At 33.2% G+C, this 22,108-nt stretch overlaps 2 protein-coding genes across 4 annotated transcripts in view; both read left to right on the top strand.

Moving 5' to 3' along the window:
- LOC105317487 (coadhesin) overlaps positions 1-2,421 on the top strand; it is a 36,116-nt gene extending 33,695 nt beyond the window's left edge. For all 3 annotated transcript variants that reach the window (XM_066084639.1, XM_066084638.1, XM_066084637.1), the window contains 5 exons: positions 468-626; positions 1,144-1,308; positions 1,426-1,437; positions 1,992-2,113; positions 2,271-2,421. In XM_066084639.1, the coding sequence (XP_065940711.1) occupies positions 468-626; positions 1,144-1,308; positions 1,426-1,437; positions 1,992-2,113; positions 2,271-2,369 (557 nt within the window). In that variant the 3' untranslated portion in view covers positions 2,370-2,421. The remainder of the gene's footprint in view (positions 1-467; positions 627-1,143; positions 1,309-1,425; positions 1,438-1,991; positions 2,114-2,270) is intronic.
- Positions 2,422-8,222: 5,801 nt separating this feature from the next.
- LOC136269456 (A disintegrin and metalloproteinase with thrombospondin motifs adt-2-like) lies at positions 8,223-21,158 on the top strand. The gene is made up of 10 exons (XM_034480094.2): positions 8,223-8,360; positions 10,504-10,653; positions 11,565-11,726; positions 12,514-12,675; positions 13,859-13,980; positions 14,154-14,244; positions 15,225-15,383; positions 19,130-19,294; positions 20,115-20,236; positions 20,348-21,158. The coding sequence occupies exons 1-10, from the start codon at positions 8,303-8,305 to the stop codon at positions 20,444-20,446; spliced, it is 1,290 nt and encodes a 429-aa protein (XP_034335985.2). The 5' UTR covers positions 8,223-8,302; the 3' UTR covers positions 20,447-21,158.
- Positions 21,159-22,108: the final 950 nt, after the last annotated feature.

The raw sequence follows: 22,108 nt of genomic DNA, 5'->3' as shown, positions 1-22,108 counted from the left end.
TTCATCAAAATGTATTACTTGTTTTATTTAGATGATATTGTGTTATTACGTTAATGAATTTACTCCAACTGTAAAAAAAGAACATAAGTTATCAATAATTTAATCAATGATTGAATGCTACTACCTCAAAATTGAATGGAAAGAGTCCCACTAGCACTACCACGTACATTCTTAAGACCAGCATTGAAGCAACTTTCAGCAGAGTTATTTTCTATTTCTATGCTAGCGCTCGCCGAATTACGCCTATGATCAACAGTTATATAATTTTAATGGGATAACTGACACCAACCCAAACGCTTCTGTGCTGTAAAAATATTTCAAATAAGATTTTTTTGTCTTTCTTGACTTAATAATAGATTTTAGTTCATAAATCATTTATAAAAGTTTTAGGCATATATGATGGTCAATTTGTTGAGTATCCTTTTTCCTTTAACGTCCTAATTATTTATTTTATTTAATTTGCGTAGGGGAAGGGCGTCTTAGTGATTGGACTTCCTGGGGTCAATGCAGTGCAACTTGTGAAGGTTTAAAGAGCAGGACTCGAACTTGTAACTCTCAACAAGTTGGTGATGTTCCGTGTATCGACGTTACACAAACAGTTAAATGTGGGACTGAACACTGTCCAGGTATCTTAACCCTAAACATTTTCAATGTTGTTATATGTCAAGTTTGAGCTATTATAGTTTATTCCTAGGTTACGGTTTCATCACATTTTCAATGTAGTTATCAAAATTACACAAAGCTGTCAAAATATTTCATTTGCAATCGAGTAACACATATTCCTGTTTTGTATTTTTCCTTTGAACTTTTGATTTTGAACACTGTGATCACCACATTTCACAATTAATACTCCGCCAAAGTCACATAAAAATATCTTACGGTAATTTATAATTGAAAAAATCAACTGACTCTCACTTGAAACAACTCCATGATCAATTGTTTGAAATTATTCTTTGGTTTCCATCATGTCTGTTACAATGGAAAAGCAACGTACATATATTTTTATTTTTGTTTGTGATTTAAAACTGGACAAGCTGGAAGTGGTGATTTTCAGAGATATTTATTTATATCTAGTAAATTAGCTGAATCTGATGCAGTGGTAGATATGATAAAAGATGTAGAACTTTTTTAAAATGTTGAAAGTGGATGGTGATTCATTACCTTGGGGAGACTGGTCACCGTGCAGTGTCACCTGTGGAAGCGGGACCAGGGTGAGATCCAGGGCATGTATTCCACCACAGTATGGGGGTCACAATTGTACCGGACCATTGTTTGAGATGAATATCTGTAGTCCAGTGCATTGTCCAAGTAAGTAAAATGCTACTTTATTGGCAGCTGTTCACCTATTCTTTTTATTCCTCCTCTTTCATTTGTGCATTTTATCTACCTATCATTTATACTTTGTCCACTTTTTTTTAAATTTAGCGTCACCCGTAGGTGAGTTCAGGGTATATAAACTTTCATAATAAATAAGATACTATTGAGTATCAACATTAAGCCTTTTACAAAGACACAAATTTAAAAAAAAGAAATGTAAATTGTTGTAACATAGACAAAATATTGAAAGATAAATTGAAATTTGTTGCTTAAAATAATGATTTTGTTCAACGATTTAATAAAAACACCACGTATCCAAATTGCATGTGTATGACATTGTAAAATATGTGTATTGATAACCTTCGATGTTAGTAGCAACATGAATGATTGAAAAACCAGTCACCGTTGTTTGATATATTTTTTTTTAAATTATAAGAAATAAAAAAAACTTATTGTTAAATATTATCTTAATAAAAAAAATAATTGTACGCCATATTTCCCAGTGATTGAATTTAAAAAATAGTATGTATCGATTTTTAGTAACGCATCTTTGAAATATATCATTTTTGATTGTGATTAAATATCTGCATGGATTTATAATAATTTAAGTGAAGGTGAAATTAGTAGATTGTATACGATTAAGAAAACAAGTCAATAATACATCGGTCTCCTAGGTGTAACCTGCCCTACTTGTACTGAGAATATGGAGTGTACATGGAACACCACCTGTCATGTGTCGGAAAACTGTATGATCCGAGCCTTCCCAGGATACAAATTCACCACGCACTGCATCATGGTAATTCACCGGATGAGTAGAATTCAGTTTAATAATAAAAATAGTTTCTTTCAAGAATTTGATTAAATTCATAGTTTTTATCCTAAATTAAATGATATTTTAAGTTCGTGCTTATTTTATTTGTCTTCTAAATCCTATTTGATGAATTTGGATTCAGAAAGACGACTGTGCTCTCATGAAATTGCTCGGAAAAACACATGGACAAATTTTCTGTTGTGATGATGAATCTTGTCTTCGGACTATTCTGGGAAATTAGTTTGCACACTTAGATTGTAATTTATTCAGAATGATTAAAGAATGTAAAATACGATTTGTTTTTCAAAATAGTGAATGTTTTTAAAATCAGGATAGAATACTACACTAATAACCTAGTCAGCAGCTGATACGAATTCATCAACCTATGGTAGTCAACGTAATCACCACGAAGAAAGCAAAGCAATATGAATTAGAATACCGAATCGCCGAGGTTTTATACAGATGATATCTTGCTGTTGAATATCTATACTACTATATTAAAATAATAGATTAGAATTTTTTAGCTTTAAGGTCAGACGACACGTTCCTCAATTTTAGATAACTTTTTCCAGGAATTTGTTAATGGTTTAATACTACTTTGACAAGCTTTCTTGCAACAAATTAGGAGACCTTACCAGGCATTTCTGCAAAATACTAGAGAATGCAATTTCCTATATAATCTTCTTGAAAATACACTTGAATTGCTGATATAAAAATTAATACATCTACTGCACAGCGAAATTCACTATATTATAACTATATCTTCGCCGGGGCGGGGCTTTGAACTCACGAGTATTCGCTTCTGGCAGTGAGCGGCCACGGTTCTAACCACTCGACCATCTAGACATATAACCAAATCTAAGTAAATTTTGATCATTTTTAAAGTAATTATAAAATTAATATTTTTTATTGGAACTCTTTATTACGAGGAGATACAAAAAAGATTCTCGAGGAACGTGTCGTCTGACCTTAATACCGAGAAATCGGAAGAGTACTGTCTTTTGTTTGATATACATGTATTTTAAACATCATTGGTACTTGAAGATTACCAATTTGTTTTTATTTTTTCTCAATCAAGCTTCGCTAATTAATAATCAACGAAAATTCCTTTGAACAATCCGGAAATCCTCTGGAATTTTTTGGATTTTACAATCTTGCGCATGCGCATTACATTCACGCTGAACCACAGGTGGCCTTTAGTTTATGTTTCCACAAAATCAAATTTGCATGGATAAACTCAGAAACGATATTAAAAATACGTGTAAATTTTCGTTGAAAATTTGTCATATATCCTGTTCATCAAAGGAAATATGGGAGATAACTCTAACTCAGTGCATTTTTAAATGTGAAAATTCCCGAGAGTTCCGAATGTCAACAATGGTGTGTAAATTCGAAGCGAGTAAAAAACGTTGGTGAACAGTTCTTCATTCTTCATTGTTATTTATTAATATGAATTAAATTTTTAGATGAAAGGTTTGAATGGTTTGTTATGAACAATTTGACTGTCATTTTCAACGCAGCTTCATTAATTTTTCTCCAAAATCGTTTCGGAGAGATTCGGCAATTGTTTGCTACATTACGGGTACATGAGATGCATTTAACAGTGATGAAGGTCTGTCCCGAGGCACAGTTAGATTATTCTAACTAAGCAGGGTGTAGTGAAATTGATATCATTATTGTAGGCTTAAATTAAGCTTGGCTATGTAAATGTCAACGATACGGTTTGTCGATGTATCTATTTCATAAATGTCCGATATCATATGCAATGTCAACACGTGCACGCACAGGTCAAAGTCTAGTTATATATTAATGGATTTACTCAAACTGTAGAAAAACATAATTATGATTTATTTTCATTTCCTTTAAATTGACCCCAAAAAAAGATCAATAGCGTTTCTACGACCAGCATTAAAGCAAACGTCAACTACTCTCTATTTCAACGTAAGTATTCTCCACGTAATTACTTTGTTCAACACCTACAACGTTGTGCCAAAAATATTCGTGGAAAATGGCGGACACGATCTTAGAGTTACTTCCTTTCGAATAGAAAAACGTATGATAGGATGTTAATCCTGAATGAAATTTAATTTAAGACAATTTCCTACAATTTCCTATATCAGTAAAAATGGATATAGAATTTCTGAGATATCAATGATAATGGGCTTCATAATCTACATGTAGATCGGTAATTTAAACTTTTATGAAGCGCGGAAGCCTGTTAAACGGCAAAAGTACTGGCCGTCTGAAAAAAATGTCCTGTCGCAGAAAAGCAAGGTTTCTTCGTTGGTTAAACGGAGCAGAGAAAAGTATTAAAATGTATTACAACCAAATTCAATGTTGGAATGAGTTAAATGTTAGCAGGAAATCAAGATTTACCGGAAGTTATAAGGAAAAGGGTCAGCTAAAAAAAGAACATTTAACAGAGATTAACTGTAAACCAGTATTTGAGAAACATTATCTTCAGTGTCCTACTTGGTCAAAATAACAGGGTCTACGTGTGGCGATCTACTCATGAAGCGTATAGACCGGAGTGCATGTTTTCAGAATGCAAACCAAAAGTTTCAGTCATTATCTGGGGGTGTATAACCTTGTATGGACCTGGTACTCAGGGTTAGATAAACGGCAATATAAATGCTGAGAAATACATTTTAATATTGTATGAACAATATATTGTGGCCCTTAATTGTCCGTCACATCCTCGACAATCCCTGCACATTCCAGGACGACAATGCCTTTGTACATCGAGCCCGTATTGTATAGAGATATTAATACGAAACAACATTGATGGGATGATATGACTAGCCCATTTACCAGACATAGGTGGCAGGGGATAGTTTTTTGGTTAAGGAAATGTGAGGCAGATAGTGCTCATATGTGTGATTTAATTTTTCAGTGGATTTTTAAATTTGCTAAAATTGATTTGCATGCAGGGGACACATGGTCCCGACTCTTGAGAATTTTTAAACATTTCAGAATAAAACAAGTACAACTTGCATATCGCGCTATATAGAATAGCCAGGGGCGGTCTCAAAATTTACTGATAAATTGCCCTTTTGTCACATTTTTACGGGTCCAGCACCACGCTCCAGTCCCGAGCAACTGCCATAAACTACCATAGGATTGGTAGCTTAATGTATACCCATGCAAATAATCACCAATTGATGGGGGTCAATCACCTTCTCTTCGAGTGACATTTCGTGTTCTGAACCCACCCTACTTTTCAAGCACAAAACCGAAAGTGAAAATTTTGGCCACAGTTTCGCATTTTCATTCCATATCTGATGAAAAGTGCTACCAGGATTAAAATGTCATATATCAATGAAATTGACATACGCTCCTCTATCCACAAAATGAATGCAGTAAATATTCTAGCAATTTATACCCCTCAAATAACCAGCCAAACCTCAGGTTTTCCCTTTATTTCAAAATTTTGACCTGGTCTTTCCTTCGAAAATATCCCCTGCCACCATAATATTTAAATAATATAGAAAATAGTTGGGAGTTTTCAAATTCGGGTGGGGTAATTACATGTTTCTATCCCAATCGGCTGTTGGCAGAATTTCTCAGTTACTTTAGAAGCACATATTTTCGTTGTTTTTAAAAACCAAATTAAATTTCGTTGGTACTTAATTTCGTCATAACGTAATCTCTTTGTATTCATTAATACTTGGGTAAAAAATTCTTCATGGATTTGATTTCGTTGATATATACTGCCAGCGAAAATAACGAAATTAAATCATCAACGAATATTTCTGCTTCTACAATAATTATTTACATTCAAATCCGGTATAAGTACTTATCACGGAGAATATTTGCTTGCATTTGCTTCAAGGGACACCGCACAAAGTACAAAAAGTATGTGAAACTTCTTAATATGTTGAAAAAGGCGAGTTTTTGACTGTAAACAGATAGCCATGCTATGACCTTGAATTGCTAGTATTACATATTGGTCACTATGATACTTATGTATACCTAGCTAATGCGTAATGAATTGTGGTAATGATAACAACAGAATGAACTCTGTGACTCTTGTAGCACTGTGTAGTATTCCTAAATGATGTTATGAAACCAGGCGCATAATAATACGGGCATAATAATTTACAAATTGAGAGTTTATAAATAAGTGTCATATTTGGCGATTCTGTGTCTGCATCGATATAGCTCTGGTAATCTATATTGAGTCATGTATTGCATGTTCTATATAACCTTTGTAACCTTAATACCATTTTTGAATGAATGTATTATGAGTAAGTGATGCCTCATACCTAGGTAGGGGACTCCGAGACTCAGGACTCGGAGACTCAAATCCTGCATCTGTACTCTTTGATAGGCAGTTTTGACAGTTAAGTTACTTTATTTAGAAATAAAATATTAATCTGAAATTTAAACACTAAATGTTCACTCATGATCGTCGTAGATGGACCGAACTAGTCAGAATGTCCATCACAAGTAAAATGTTATATATAGCCATGTAAAATGATGTTGAGGAGATTCTTTGATTTGGGCTGCTTTTAATTGTTGTAACTTTGACTATACGATCACACTTTAATAAAACCGCTTGTGAAAGAAATACTGTACTTGGTGCTTACTAAGTTTGAGCTGACCCTCAAGTGAATCCATAAGACGGACGGCTTACATGACGCTATTCGAAGAGACTCTTATTGACGTCCGTAATGTTTGGCACGACTCTGTATATACTTCCTACGGGAATATTGACACCAATCTAAAAGCTTTCTCAATATAAAAACACCGAAAATTTACATTTTAATTTAATTAAAGTAATAAGGCACCAATAATTCCATGCTTCTTGAAAGACGGTTGACATGATTAAATAATCTTTTTCAGTCTATAAATTTAGCATGTCTTATTTGTGATTGGTAGAAATTACATGATTTAAGAAGAAACAATGAATGAATTTTTTTTAAATGATTTATTTTTTAATTTGCGACTTGCATATTCTTATTTCAACTTTTTCCTCTTTAAAATAATTATTAATCAAGTAAAATTTCAGATCTTCATTTCATCACAATTTTAAAACTGAATATGCGTAAACAAGCATAGTCATGCACAGTAATGCTTTGATATATAACGAAATTACATTAGAATTTGGAAGGTAACTCATTACATTACGATTATTTGTAATGCTAATCTGGTGGCATTACACATAAAGACACTTTCTATATACATTAAGTTTTTTTTAAAATGATTCGAGTTTAGAAAGACGACTGCACTGTCATTTGAATACAGCAATGACGACACTGATACAGGATTCAGCGCTGACGAATCCTCCATACAGGATAAGCTTGGTACATTCGAAGCTTTGTAAAATATTGATTTGCCCGAAATATTGTGTTTAAATTAAAATAATTTTTAAGAAGCTAATTCTTTATATCAAATATATATTTTAGAATAATAACTTTTTGTATAATGTTAAGACAAAATTGATAACCCCCAACTTCTGGTATTCTGATATTGTTTCCATTAGAAAGAATGCAATATGCATTAAAACAGACAACCAAAGAATATTTACATCAAAGACGTAGAAGAGGACAATTTCATGAGAATATTTTCACGTTTGCAAATTGTATCCTTGCTGTTGTACTTGTTGCATTAGTACATATACTCCAATTGTAAATTAGACAGCATATAAACATTGATTAATATGCATGTCTCAGAATTAAAAATAAAAAAGAGTCTTAATAGCATTTCTGTTTACACCGCTTCAACCTCCACTAAAGCAACCATCAGCAGTGCTATTTTCTTCTCCTCCTTTAGCGCACGCCGCGTTGCAGCTCTTCTTTGTGATCAGTAGAAAATAAATGTTCTGAAAAAACAAATTACTGTGGAGAAACGCCCATTTACTGCATCTTGTTATTCAGTGAACCAATCAAAAACTCTTGAAGAAGATCTGATGACTAATGCCTTGACCACTCAGCCTCCTTAAAACCTGATTTCTATCGTGCTTGCCAAAATGTTAAACCCCGATAAACCCCATCTTATAAAACTATTTTCATAAATATAAATCATCATTGAAAAATAAATGATCGAGCTGTTTATGTGATTGAAAATCAAAGGTAGTGTACCAGATATGCTTGTAAGATATGGCCAAGCTGACTTTCTAACATAATAAAAACAGATAAGAAATTGTACATCAGTCTTGTGAATAGGGCAGCCATGAACTCATTGTACGCCTTTTTCCTCTTTGGACTTTTAGAAACGGGTTTTGTAGCAGGTACTGTAAACCTTTTAATGTATTATTTTTCTTGACAAGCTCAACTATACAACGGTAGTCTCATACATTTTGTACAAAAGCACGGTAAAGTGGGTTTTATAGCATGTAATGTAATCCTTCTACACAAGTATATTGTTGCTTGAACAAAAGGGTAAAACATATTATTTTGTTTTCTTGTTTATTAACTGGATTATTCGGGGCTAGAGCTATCGATTTTATATATGCACTGTAGGGAATGTAAATTTGGCTATATGCCACCTTTCTAAATTTTATTATTAACCATCGGTCATATAACATGCTGATTTAACATCTGTTTTCCCTAAAGAGGCTCCTGTTCCTAGTTTCGGACCATATCTAAATAAATAAACCTCGTCAAATATAGTATACAGCACCAAGCATCACTATCTATAAAACCGCTAACACAATTAACAACACGATAAGACAGGTGATTGATCAGAGGCCATCTTTCTTCGCAACATTCCAGATCGGCGATAGCCTTAAATTACCCATTGGCTCTTTATTAGAAGGGCCAGCTACTAGTATACGACCCATAGCAATTTCCTTATCCACTTTTTCCTTAACCACTTTTGGGTGAACTTTAATGGATATTAAATTTGTAAGGATTGTAAAAATTTTAGGGCCCTCATAATAAAGGTAAAACCCGTTCTACACCCGTTCTTTAACTCATCAGCTATAGATTGGTTTGGGTATACTGATAAATCAGGCACATATGTTCAAGTTAATTGGAGTTGAACCTGTTCTTACGAAAGGGGTTTGTTTGATATCCGTTTCCTGATTGACGAAAATTTGATGAGATCGGCTCGGGCGCTTTTTAATGCTGGTAACCTCTGTACAACTTGATTATCAGAACAATGAATTGAAGGATGTTTGTTTTTGACACTTTAGACATTGATATTGACAATTTTGTACACGGCAGAAACTTTTGTTGTTGTATTCATAACAGAGTTTTGGGTTACTCTGAGTATTTTTATATACAGACTGAGTACTGCTATTGGGAATAATGTAAATTTTCCCCCATGAAATACCGTTGTCTTTCGCTCTTTTTAAGCAAAATGGTCTGTCACATTATCTCCAGCCTTTACCATCAGAAACTCGACTATATATAGCACCGAATTTGACATTTGCCCTATACTTGATAAGACTGGAGGTCGACATGTAATATCAAATAAATCCTCATAAATATAGAAAGAATGCATCTAACCAGGTCAATACTAGTAATTTTGGTTGCATTTGTAGGTTTTAAAGTAAGTTGCCCATTTATGAATAGAACTGAGAAAAACTCAACTTTCTTGTGTTTCGAAATATGCATGTTCATTCAAGAGTGTATGTGGTTCAACAAATTTACCTTTCATAATTTTTCTCTTAACTATACGTGGAATGTGTATAACTAGATCATCATGCACACTATTTAAACTCGTTGAATCGGATAAACATGAAGATGATATAATTGTATCGAAACATAACTTTTTCGAAACAGATAGATCGGATTAGACGAAACTTTGATTCCTTAATTTATATCTGTAGCTCATTCAATGTTATCCAATAAATTAATCAGATATTTTTGACATGTATGTGCCATTTCGTGTGCAGTTGTTCTTATGATTAGGCCTAAAAAGCTAGAAAAAGTCGATTTCAGAGACAATTATAATTATATTTGTTATATTATTTTAACAAAATCACATTTAATTCGAAAAAGCAATATACATATATAAACCCAAGCATCTAACGTTCACTTTTTTCCCTTTTTTTTTTTTTTTTAAAAGATCATGCTCCATTCTCCCTAGATTTTCGTGCATATAAAATGAAATAAATTTTATTTTGTTAAATTATTCAGATTTGAACTTGGAAAGATAACATAATAGTCGCATGATCAAAACCATTCAACCCGAAATAAGTCTTAGGAAAGTTTTGATCGCATACTTACCAAGTTTACATCCTTGTTTTCTTTTTAAGATTATAAATCATTTCGTTACTTGACTTTAGAAATTGTTTATTTGTTTACCTAACTGAATTGTGTTTTAATGTCCATAACAATGTAACAATATGATGCTCATTGTGACGATATGACTTTGACCTTTAACCCATTAACTCCTTCAAATAAAAATGATATTTTTATGTTTAGCACGTTGGAGTACATGGGATGCTTGGGGCCACTGCAGTGTGACCTGTGGGACAGGAATAAGGTACGCCCATAGAACCTGTTCACATCACGGATCGTGCTCTGGGTCGACCACAAAGACCGGGCATTGTTATCACCACCACTGTCCGCCAGGTATTCAGTTGTTTATAGACGTTACGCACAAAACGCACCAGAAAACATTACCCTATGTATATACCTTCCAATTTATATAAAGAATAATAAATGTAGTGTACATATACGTATGTGTTTGTCTATCTTATTGTTTTTTATGGAGTATATTCATGACAACGCTTTTTTTTAAATGAATACAGTCTAAATAGGTTTTTTTAAAAAAGATTTTCTATTTTTTAAACACGATCTGGTGTTTATTTAGATGTATAGAATGTCCAATAAGACAAAAAGATTGCATTGCGTTTAATATTTAAATACATTTGTTTCAAACATTCATTTGAACATTCTCACAATTCCTAATCGCCTAAGACCTCCAGATCTTGCTGTTCTTTTGCATTTTCCGGTTTGTTACGAAGATTAATACATTTATGTCTGTCTGCCTACCCTCATAATTAAAAATAGAACAACTCCTCCATAAAGATAAAATAGGTCATTTATTGAATATAAATGACAATAAACAAATAAAATACACAAAATAGCCTATTGCACGAAATACACAGTATGCTCAATCAAAAGGCATGCAACTAGGCTAACAGTCCTACTAAAAAATACAAGATTGCATGAACATATTCTACATTTATTTAAATTCCTTGTCAATAAATTGTGACTGGATAATGTGGGTAAAAATATTTTAAAGTTTGGTTCATACATGTAGAGTTTATTTACGAAATTCTTCAAAATTGGTTGACATGTATGATGTTTGAGAGAAAAAAAACCGTATTATCGTCAATTTTTTAAACATGTGTAATATATTGAAACAAGGACATATTTTGATTTTTTTCTCTCCAAGGATAATTAACAGTATAATTAGTTCTTGAAGATTTCAAGACGTTATTGAATATGCACCTTAATATGTTGCTCTTGGATTGAAGTTAACGGCTACCTAACAGCATGGAGACATTGGGGCTCCTGCTCAGCCACATGTGAAGGAACCAGGAAACGAACTCGCTTATGTCATCCTCCCGAACACGGTGGGGCTCCATGTCCAGGGAGTACTGTCGGATACTCAGAGTGTGGCGCTTTGCACTGTCCAGGTTAGAATGTGTTTTGAATCTGAAAAAAATGAACTTTATTTATTTTACAACGATTGATAAACAAGTTCTACAACTTATATTAATACCTAACGTTGGTACGTTTTTTTGAGTGAAGGGGTCAATGATGTGGAAGGTAGTTGGAATGCCCGTAGAGAACATACAGAACCCCTGCCCCAGGTTTTGTTTTGTTAATGCTGCTTTTGGCTTTTTGCAGCTTATATTTTATGACACTTTTTTATTAAAAAAATGCTTCATTTTAAAAATATAAGTAAAGTAAATATCAGAACAAATCTTCTTTATTTTGAACGCTTTTTTAAAATTGATCATGAAAAGTGCATGATGACTAATGGACGAATATGCATAATAATGTTTTTTGTATCAAGAAAATAATAACCTTTCTGATATATGATATCAATATAAAGTGATAATTTTGATTCATTATCAGTCTGGGCGGAGTACCGATTTACAAATGGTAAATTTGCGTGAAAACAGGGCTCTTTAAAATGCATCCTGTATCATGCAACACGAATTATTGCTAGTCTGAAAATACTTTTAAACGACTAAAAAGAAATGTTTCAATAACGAAAAATTATACGGTCGTTGGGTAAATTAAATTAGATTTGTTGTCAAAATTAATCAATTTTCTCGTAGACGATGTCATTAAAAGTAAATAATTTAATGGGTTTTTTTTATGATTTAACATTCTATAAAATTCTATAAAGAAGGATAAACAAAATCAGTCAACGCTTTCTTTTCTCGTAATTAAACGCACCAATTATTTACATAGTTGATGGGCAACTTAGTGATTGGGGACCCTGGAGTCATTGCAGTGCTACCTGTGAAGGTCTGAAGAACAGGAAACGAACGTGTATCCCTCCACAGCATGGTGGTGCTCCGTGTACCGGCGAGACAAACCAAACAGCTAAATGTGGGAATGAACACTGTCCAGGTATCTCATTTCTAAGACTGCTATATTAGATCAAGTTTAAGCCACAATGGTTATCCTAAGTTTACCTTTTTTCTCACATTTTGACAAGTTTTACCTTAAATACAAAAGCCTGGTAAAATAGAACTATTGAAAAAAAAATGAAAAATGTTCTTACAAGAATACAATTTATAAAACATAAATGATTTTGTAAAACTTTTAATTGTTTGTTACCTTTTCGACATTATTGAAAGTAGTTGTGTTCTCTCGGCAGATTTCTTTTCTGCCTCTCCTTTGATCATCTGTGCTTTTGGCTTATCAATTATGAACATAATACTATTTAACCAACATTATAATGCCATTGAGAGTGAAAATATTGGAAATGAAACAAATCAAGTTTTGTAAACAATTTTGTTCCTATTTTGAAAGAGCTCGCATATCTCAATTACATGTGTATTACGTATGTATTATATGTGCATTACATGTGTATTTATAATTGTTGTTAGCAGCAGTATTAATTATTTCTTGTACCGTGAACTGTCGTATAAAAGTTGTAATTAATGATACGAGCAAATTAAATAGAATAAGTAAGTATTTATGTTCTTTTAAAATAAAAAAGAAAAAGAATTTTAATTGAACTTGTGTTCAAAGTCCAAATCTTACGGCATAAGTTTTTAAAAGTTGTTATAGTAGATTTTTCTCTGAATTAAATAAAGTGTGATTGAACAACTTTTTCAAAAACTTTTCAACTCCTTACCGCCTGAATTATAACCATTTATAAGTTATAGTAAAACACGGTTATAACGAAGTGCCAGAAACAGACGATTTTGCTTCGTTATAAGCGTAATTCGTTGTATCCTTCAAGTTAACAACATGTAATATAGTCAGGGGGAACAAAAATAACTTCGCTGTAAGCGTCAATTCATTATTACCGTGTTTGCTATAACCGTTTTTTACTGTAATGAAATGTGGCGATCACGAATATTGTTCTAAATTAAAATTCCGAAGAGAGAATAAATCAGGAGTAGAGCAAACACGGACCTCAAGGAAAATTAGGGACAGGATTAGCTGGCATGGATGAGTGAGCATCCTATGCTGACCTGTCACACAAGCCGTCCGCTACTTGTCGAATTCGGTTACACAGAAAAATCCGTAGATATGATAATTATACAATTAAAGGGAAGTTATTTATTTTTTGCTCTCCTAGGCGTAACTTGTCCTATTTGTAATGAGAATTTGGAATGTACATGGAACACCACGTGCCACATGTCTGAGACCTGTTTGGTTCGAAACTTCCAAGGATACAAATTCTCAACGCACTGCATCCTGGTAATTTACCTGATGAGAATAAGTTAATATTATTTACTAGCGCTGATACTAATTATTGTAATTTACCTGATGCAGTTTCGTGATAGTGTTTCTTTTAATAATTCGATTTAACTCATGTTTTGCATCTTTGATCAGATGATTATTTTTTTGATATTAAACGAATATGAATTCAGAAAGACGATTGTGCTATCATGAAATTGCTGCCAAAAACACAAGAACGAATTATCTGCTGTGATGATGAATCCTGTCTACAAACTATTCTGGGTGACTAGGTTGCTTACTAATTCTTTTAAGTAAAAGAAAATGTTTAATGATAATCGTATTTTAGAATGGCGACTTTTAAAAAAATAAAATCAAGATGAAATACAACATTTTATAGTCATCAGTTAATTATTTCCTATATCTTTATACAGGTCTCTTCTAAAAACCCCTTAATTATGATAGTTAATATTTAAGCGCCGAACCTAGAATGAAAGTCTCGTAGACTTATATTTTAATTTTTTCCTATCTACCATGATTTGTTGTCATTAGTAACTACGTATTCTGTACAACCGAGAACAGTTGCTCATTCACCTTATGATTGATCATTATGAGGAACCTAAGGTTCCTTACCCATACGGAGCAAGTGAGATACGAGAATCAGTGTTGTAAAGTTGCATTTTCTTCGCATAAAAATTTCCCCGTATAAGACTGCTTTTTAATAGTTTACACCATATTTGGACTTCTTTTGCGTATTTTTGTTAAATTAAGATCTTTAAAAACGTTTATGGAAAGCCAGTTGGGATTTAAATCGATATTTTGTATATCTTCCGATTGCACATACTTGCTTTACTTTACAAGTTTAGGTTTGTATTTTCAATTAAATTTTTAATAATGTTTAATCTTAGTTCATAAAACCCATTTTTTGGAACTTTACTTACGTGTTTCTTTTATATAAATCAAGTTCAGTCAACTCTGCTTCTTGTCTCAATATCAAAAGGACTAAAGATCGTGGTCATTCTTATACTGTTTTGATCTCCTTAATGAGAAGAGCTCTAAATGAAGATATAGGGAAATTTCACTGTTCAAAGTTGAGTATAATTATTTCTACACTAAATGATAGTTTTTACCTTAATAAAAAAAATATAATTAGATTTTAGGCAGATGCAGTAACTAATTTTTAGACCTGCCAGTTTCTTAAATGTACCACCTAACTAAACGTTTTAATTTGTGAGGTTTTTTTCTTCTCTTTTCTTTTTGCACAGGAACTGGGCGCCTTAGTGAATGGGGTGCCTGGGGTCAATGCAATGCAACCTGTGAAGGTTTTAAGAACAGGACTCGAACGTGCAGCCCTCACAAAACCGATGATGTTCCATGTATCGACGTGACACAAACAGCTAAATGTGGGACGGAACACTGTCCAGGTATCTCAATCAATAAACATTTCAAAAGCTGTTATATGTCACGTTTGAGCTATTGTGGACCATCCCTATCACAGTTTGTAGATATATAACGTCTATACACAAACAAATCAAAGAAATACAATTAAAGTCGATGAAATGCAAAAATCCAAAATTTCTTCCTTGACATTTCAACTCATGAAACCTGGATAAATTTACCGAGAAAAAAAGATTTCATACGGAAATTTTAGTAGAAAAAACCATTCGAGTCACTCAGAACTGTGTAGTCCACCTAATAATGTTTATACGTGTTCAGTAAATTCCATATGTGAGAGGGATTAAAACAATATCTAGAGGGGAAAACGGTAGATTTAAATTCAGTAAAACCTGGTAAAGACCATTCAGCAATTATTTTCCAACCGCTATGATTTTTTCCTTCTCCAACCGCTATGATTTTTTCCTTCAATGGTAATTCTGCACATTAACTAATCGTAAAGTCTACTGTCAAACGCAAGAAGTTGCATTGCTATGAAGTACTTGTTGAAAAATGTTTATTTATTTATTTGAGGTTTCGTCATAAGTAATTGATTTTAACCAGTATTGTTTTATTTTATCTGTGCTGTTGTTGAGAGGTCATGTCAGTTACGAAATATTTGAAATTAAATTATATTTCATAGTATTCAAAAGATTCTATTTAGAATGATTTCCGCTTACTATAGAAGTATTGTTAAGTGTATATTATCTCAGAAAAGTGCCCGACAATACACAAATAGTAAAACATTTTTTTTAATTTTCTTTAATTTTATTTCAAATCTGTCGATGCTTTGGCACGGCTGTTTAAGGGTAATGGGCTGTCATACATGACAAAGGGCATGCCCCAAAATTCAACACATCAAGTAACATCATCCATGTAGTTCACATATTTCAACAAATTCAAACAAAGTTCATAGCTCAATCAAAGTTCACTTGAAATTCACATGTTTAATACCTTGACTTTGGGAGGTGCAGAAGTCAAGAATTTACGATTGACCCTTGGGAGGTGCAGGGATCGATGTCCAAATAATAATACGTGCACTAGTCTCAAATGTCCAGTGCCGCTCATTCACGCCATAAGTTCCCAAACTCAAAAGCAGTTATGGAGCTTAAGGGATTGGGAACGCTGCCATCATATGGGTGGGAGTATGAGCGGATTTAACTTACAACCGTGCCCTAGGGTAGGCTTGCTAAGCCGGATAGCAAGCATGCACTTTTGTAAAGATAGCCTCAAGCCCGCCGCCGCCGCCGCCGCCCCCCCCCCCCCCCGGAGTATTTAGGAAAACAGCATTAGCCAGTTTTGACAAGTGTATTCCATCACAGAAAAACAAGGAGCCACGCATTATATCAGGATGGCGGATAATTGCGCCGTCATACGGCAATTGCGCAAGGCCAACCTGGATGCACAAGAATTAAGGCGTTTACGTTGTAATTCATTGGCACGAGAATTTTGAGAATAACATCATCTATGCGTGGAAGGTTGCAAGACCAAATGACCTTGAATGTGGAAAGTTGGTTTGAATAAATTGAAAAAGCCTCATGAAAACTAGCCTGAGTTTTCTAATTGAAGTCTCCCCTAAGTCATTTCCCTTAGTGTATTAAAATGACATTAGGTGCAGGACCCACCTTTGCGAGGGTTTTAAGCTTCTGCTCTACTTGAGACAATTTCAGGCCACTGTACCCCTGTCACTATAATGAAATATTTAGCCTTTTTAAATTCAGGTGAAGACCTCCAGGTCTTCAAAATGCTTCTTACTGAGCATGCTTCAGTATTGAGGACTCCGCTAACAAGACTCTTTGCTTGTCTACAATAAATAAACAAAGCCTATGAGTTTATTTAATTTTGGTATGCAAATGCATGACTTATAACACGAAGATTTCCATCTTCCACATTTCTAAATTGTTTCCGCCGAATAACCTTGCAATGCCGATTCAGTGCTAGCACCAATCCGAAAAGAATGAGATTGTATCTTGTGTACTCCTTTAACTTAAGACGGACTAATGCTTTAGTTTTGAGAGTACTGAAGTGGCAAAATAGAGGCCCTGCAGTCAACGGGCGGACACTTAAATATTTCTGAACAAGCTTGATTGGACACGCAACTCCCTCATATTTACCAATTTACAGAATGGTTTATCAGGGTCTAGAGTTACATTTTCCATATAAAGTACAAAATTGTTCGGAATTTCACAGTGAACAGTCAATTCGCCGACACGAAATAAACCATAAAGTCTTTAGTTATTGGCAGTCTTGTATCAGATTTGTGATTTAAGCGTATCATGCCCTGCAAAGGCTTTGTAATTAAAAATTGAGAAGTAGTGTCCCCTATTCATTGTAACTTGCAGTGATAAGATATTACAGACAAATACGAACGCACCGTTGAATAAGCAAGGCCAGATGTTGATAGATGCAGTAAGTACTGAACCACCGAACATAGTGTTGGAGGCCAATATGCAAGTGCGAACTGATGACAAAATTTTTGATATGACAGAAAACCGACTTTTTGAACCCGATGTGTGTTATTGGATATTGCAGCTTCTAACAGCCGATCAAATCCAAACTTGAAATAATGTTGTGAAAAGATGGGTTCGGGGTCCCTCTTTGCGTTTTGTCCAGCTTGGCGAAACCTGGTCCACTGATTACGAGAAATGGCATCAGCAATATTATTAGATTTGGTTGAAATATATTCTGTGCGAAATAAAATGTTGTGTCGCATGCATTTTAAGACAAATGCTCTAACTAATACCATGACAAGCTCATATTTAGAGGTTAGTTTGTTCAAATACCTGGTTGTCTATGTGTAATTTTTTGTTGGCTAATTTGTTGCCAAAAATGATGACAGATAAAACCACAGGGATACACTCTTATAGGGTCATGTCCATCGATATATTTCCAATTTTTGGGCCAACTAAAGAAACAACATTCCCCATTCAAATACGCCCCACATCCTAGTTGAGCAATCTTGAGCCATATAAAACAAAGCATTATATAAGCATCAACATTAATTGAGCCGATATTAAATATTGACAATAATTTGTAAATTATATTTTTTCAAAAAAAAAATTGCAGCACGTGCTTATCAAATAGAAAAATTAAATATTAACTTAACAAACTTATATTCTCAGCAACAGGAAGTGAAAGAAAGATTATTTGGCATGGACATTTATATATTTAATAGCGAGTTAACTCTTGTACCACGTGACGAAGGGGAGATAATGGTGTCGGCCCTTTCTTTGCATGATAACACCGCCAATACATAAAGAATTGGATGTAATAATATTAAGTTGTTTCTTTTAAGTTATTGTCTTTTATGTGAAGATAAGACGATGCCTAACCAGACATTGATTCTTATTGTTATACTCTATAATATGTACAAATTTATGAACTTGAAATCTGTAAGGGGAAGAATTTGGTCTCTGGACTTAAAAAGAATCATTTCATTTCGTATATGGGTAATTTTAATAGTGTTAGGTACAACAGTTTATAGAAACGTTTACTACTTGCAAGCAAATTTATAAATAATGGCTGTAATAGGCAATGAAATGTTTAATCTGGGAAAAAATTCTTACAAAAATTGAATAAAATAAATTTAAATTGAAAAAAATTTGGTTGTTGAGGGTAATTCAATTTTACATTTCTGTAAGTTATTTCGTAAAGCTTGCATACCCATTGATGCATAGACAGATAGAGAGATAGATGGTAGATAGATATATTTAGACCTTTTTGATATTGTTGACAGTGGATGGGGATTCATTGGCTTGGGGGGACTGGTCACCGTGCAGTGTTACCTGTGGGAACGGTACCAGAGTGAGATCCAGGGCCTGTATTCCACCAAAGTACGGTGGTCTCAATTGTACTGAACCGTTGTTTGAGATGAATAACTGTAGTCAAGTTCCATGTCCAGGTAAGTAAAATACTATTTTTGGACAGCTTTTGAAATATTTTGTTTCCTCCTCTTCTTTCATCTGTGCATTTTGCTTATCTTTTTTTATTTTCTACTTTTCCGAATTTAAATTTTTTAAATTAAGCTCCACAAATAGGTGAGTACAGCGTATATGAACTTTTAAAATAAACATGATACTGATAATATATGAAAAGCAACACCATGCCTTTTAAAAGGTATGAATACCGAACGATCAACACATTGATTTATTGAGATTTGTTCTTATAAAGTCACAATATTGAAAGATACACAAATTGAGATTTGTTTAAATAATTATTGGTTTTTTTCCTATTTTGAAAAAGTTTGCATTACTTAATTTTAGGTATATGGTTCTTCTTTTTTGCAAGAGCACAATTTTTTTTTTAAATGAATTAGGTTCTATCATTTAAAAGTTGTCAAGAAAGATTCCAGCAAAAAATAAAATAAAAATAAAACTCACTATGTAATATTTCTTTTTAGATAATAAAAAGAAAGTGTATTTCAATATCATTAACTGTTGTTTAAATTGTTTAAGTCTTAAAAAATAAAAAAAAATTCGATATTTACTAATTTATCCCAGAATTATATAAGTTAGAACAACTGCTTCAAAACCAAACCACATTTTTAACTTGGATTTAAACTGATAACTCAACTTTGTAGTGAAAGGCATACAAATGTGTCTGTTTTGGAATGCTATGCATACTAGGTCTGTTAGTTTTACTGTTTGAATCTTTTTAATTCAAGTGAATGTATAAATGTAATAAATATATCGTTAACATTTGAAACTTTATTACTCTCCTAGGTGTAACTTGCCCTACTTGTAATGAGAGTGTGGGATGTAATTGGAACTCCACATGCCCCATGTCAGAGATATGTTTGGTCCGAGAAATGCCTGATTCTAATTTCACCACCCATTGCATTATGGTATTTTACTGATAAGTAGAATGCAGTTCGATGAAAAAGTTTCTTTTAAGAATTTTATAGAACTCATAGTTTGTATCTTTAATTAAGTTTTATACGTATTTCTTATTTTAGAAAGATGATTGTGCGCTTATAAAATCGCTGGATAAAACACATGGAGTAGTCCACTGCTGTGCTGATGAATCGTGTCTACGGACTATTCTTGAGGATTAAAAAAGCAACAATGTTGAAAAAGATTTCTACCTTTTGAATATTGACTTTGTTATATAAAATCAGGATACATTACCACATTTAGAACGTAGATATTGTAAGTTATAGTTCACTGCTGACAGGTATAAATGCATGACAGTTTGACCTGTTTAAGAAAGGTGATTTTTTTATAATTATATGACAATAACGTATTTAAATCTTTTATTCAGATGGTATCTTGCTGTTTTATCATTAGAATTAATGCATTTATTCCCGCTGTAAAAAAGGAAGCGAATTATTTAATTTCTTTTCCTCAAATATGAAAAGAAATAATTCTACTGGCACTTCTTACGTTAGCGCTCGCCTAGTCACCGCATTGATCAACACATGTTCTCCCGGGGGATTTTTTTTTACACCACTTTAATGGTTTTACACTGTAAAAATATACGGAAAGCCCTTGTTTAATCTATTTTTTCTAACTAACAACCTAGTCTTATTATACAATATGGTTACAGAGAATAACAGAATACCAGTAGAGTTTTCAAAAGCTTTCTAGATTGCAAAGAAGGTAAAAATTTTGTCAGCGAGGTGTTACATAAGTTAAAATATAGGTCATGTGATTACTCAGGCATGACTTCATAAAGTGAGTTATATCATAATGACATGTTAGAGTTATTAACGCTCTTTGTATTTAAATTTTTAATTTTTGGTGACTATTGAAATAAATGATTTGAAGACAAAAATTATGTCGTCAGATTAAATTTTGTTCGGCTAAGGATCACTTTATATAATTAACATAAAGAATCGGCCAATTAGACCGGTACTGATATCTGTCATCACTTAAAATAGACCGATATACGTTCCACTTTTCGATTGAAGCCTCTTTAGGTTCTGGTTCTCATAATGTGTAGTGATTGGATGAAAAAAATTCCACAGTCGTTGTCCGAGCAATATGGTTTATAAACGCTTCTATTATTTTATTATCTTTAAATTTTATTTTCAGTTTACTTTCTATTTAAACAATAAAATGCTTTCTTTGGTGATTCATTCGGGATATGAAGATAGCGACATTTAAAAAAAAATGCATAACCCGCGTTCGCTTCTATTATTTTATTATCTTTAAATCTTATTTTCATTTTACTTTCTATTTAAACAATAAAATGCTTTCTTTGGTGATTCATTCGGGATATGAAGATAGCGACATCGGAAAAAAACCCCGCGTTACCGGTTATGTAATTTTTTCTGGAGTGTTCGCTCCCTTCATAACCCGCATGAATCATTAAAGAAAGCATTTAATTGTTTATATTAACATCTTCCTTTAGCTAATTAATAAATTGATTATGGCAAAATTCACTAAGTTACTGTTAATGTACAGAAGTATGTTAGCTAAAAGAAACAGTCAAATCGTTTCCTGTGAAACTTTGGGTCTGACATCATCATCATTATATCATGCAGTCCGGGATTTTTCTTCGGTCGCTGTAGGTTTTGACCATTCGATAAACAGGGCGTGTCAATTTCAGTCCTGTCAGTTTCTTGTCAGTCTCAGCCGCTGTAGAATTCGACCAATCGATAAACGGAACGTGTAGATTTCAGTCTGGCTGTCTCTTTAGAGAATGCATTTATTATTCAATTTTCAAAATATTTTTAATTATTGCATAATTCAATTTCTATCAGGTGAATTTCGAC

Source organism: Magallana gigas, chromosome 5, assembly GCF_963853765.1.
Source record: "Magallana gigas chromosome 5, xbMagGiga1.1, whole genome shotgun sequence".
NCBI lineage: Eukaryota > Metazoa > Mollusca > Bivalvia > Ostreida > Ostreidae > Magallana > Magallana gigas.
The sequence above is the reverse complement of the archived record's forward strand: the minus strand, read 5'-3'. Positions and strand labels throughout refer to the sequence as shown.

Excerpts from the sequence above, each read along its gene's own strand:
- LOC136269456 (XM_034480094.2), top strand. The coding sequence starts at position 8,303 with ATGAACTCATTGTACGCCTTTTTCCTCTTTGGACTTTTAGAAACGGGT. Across the intron at positions 15,384-19,129 it reads TGGGACGGAACACTGTCCAG|TGGATGGGGATTCATTGGCT; the intron begins GTATCTCAATCA and ends TATTGTTGACAG. Across the intron at positions 19,295-20,114 it reads TAGTCAAGTTCCATGTCCAG|GTGTAACTTGCCCTACTTGT; the intron begins GTAAGTAAAATA and ends TTACTCTCCTAG.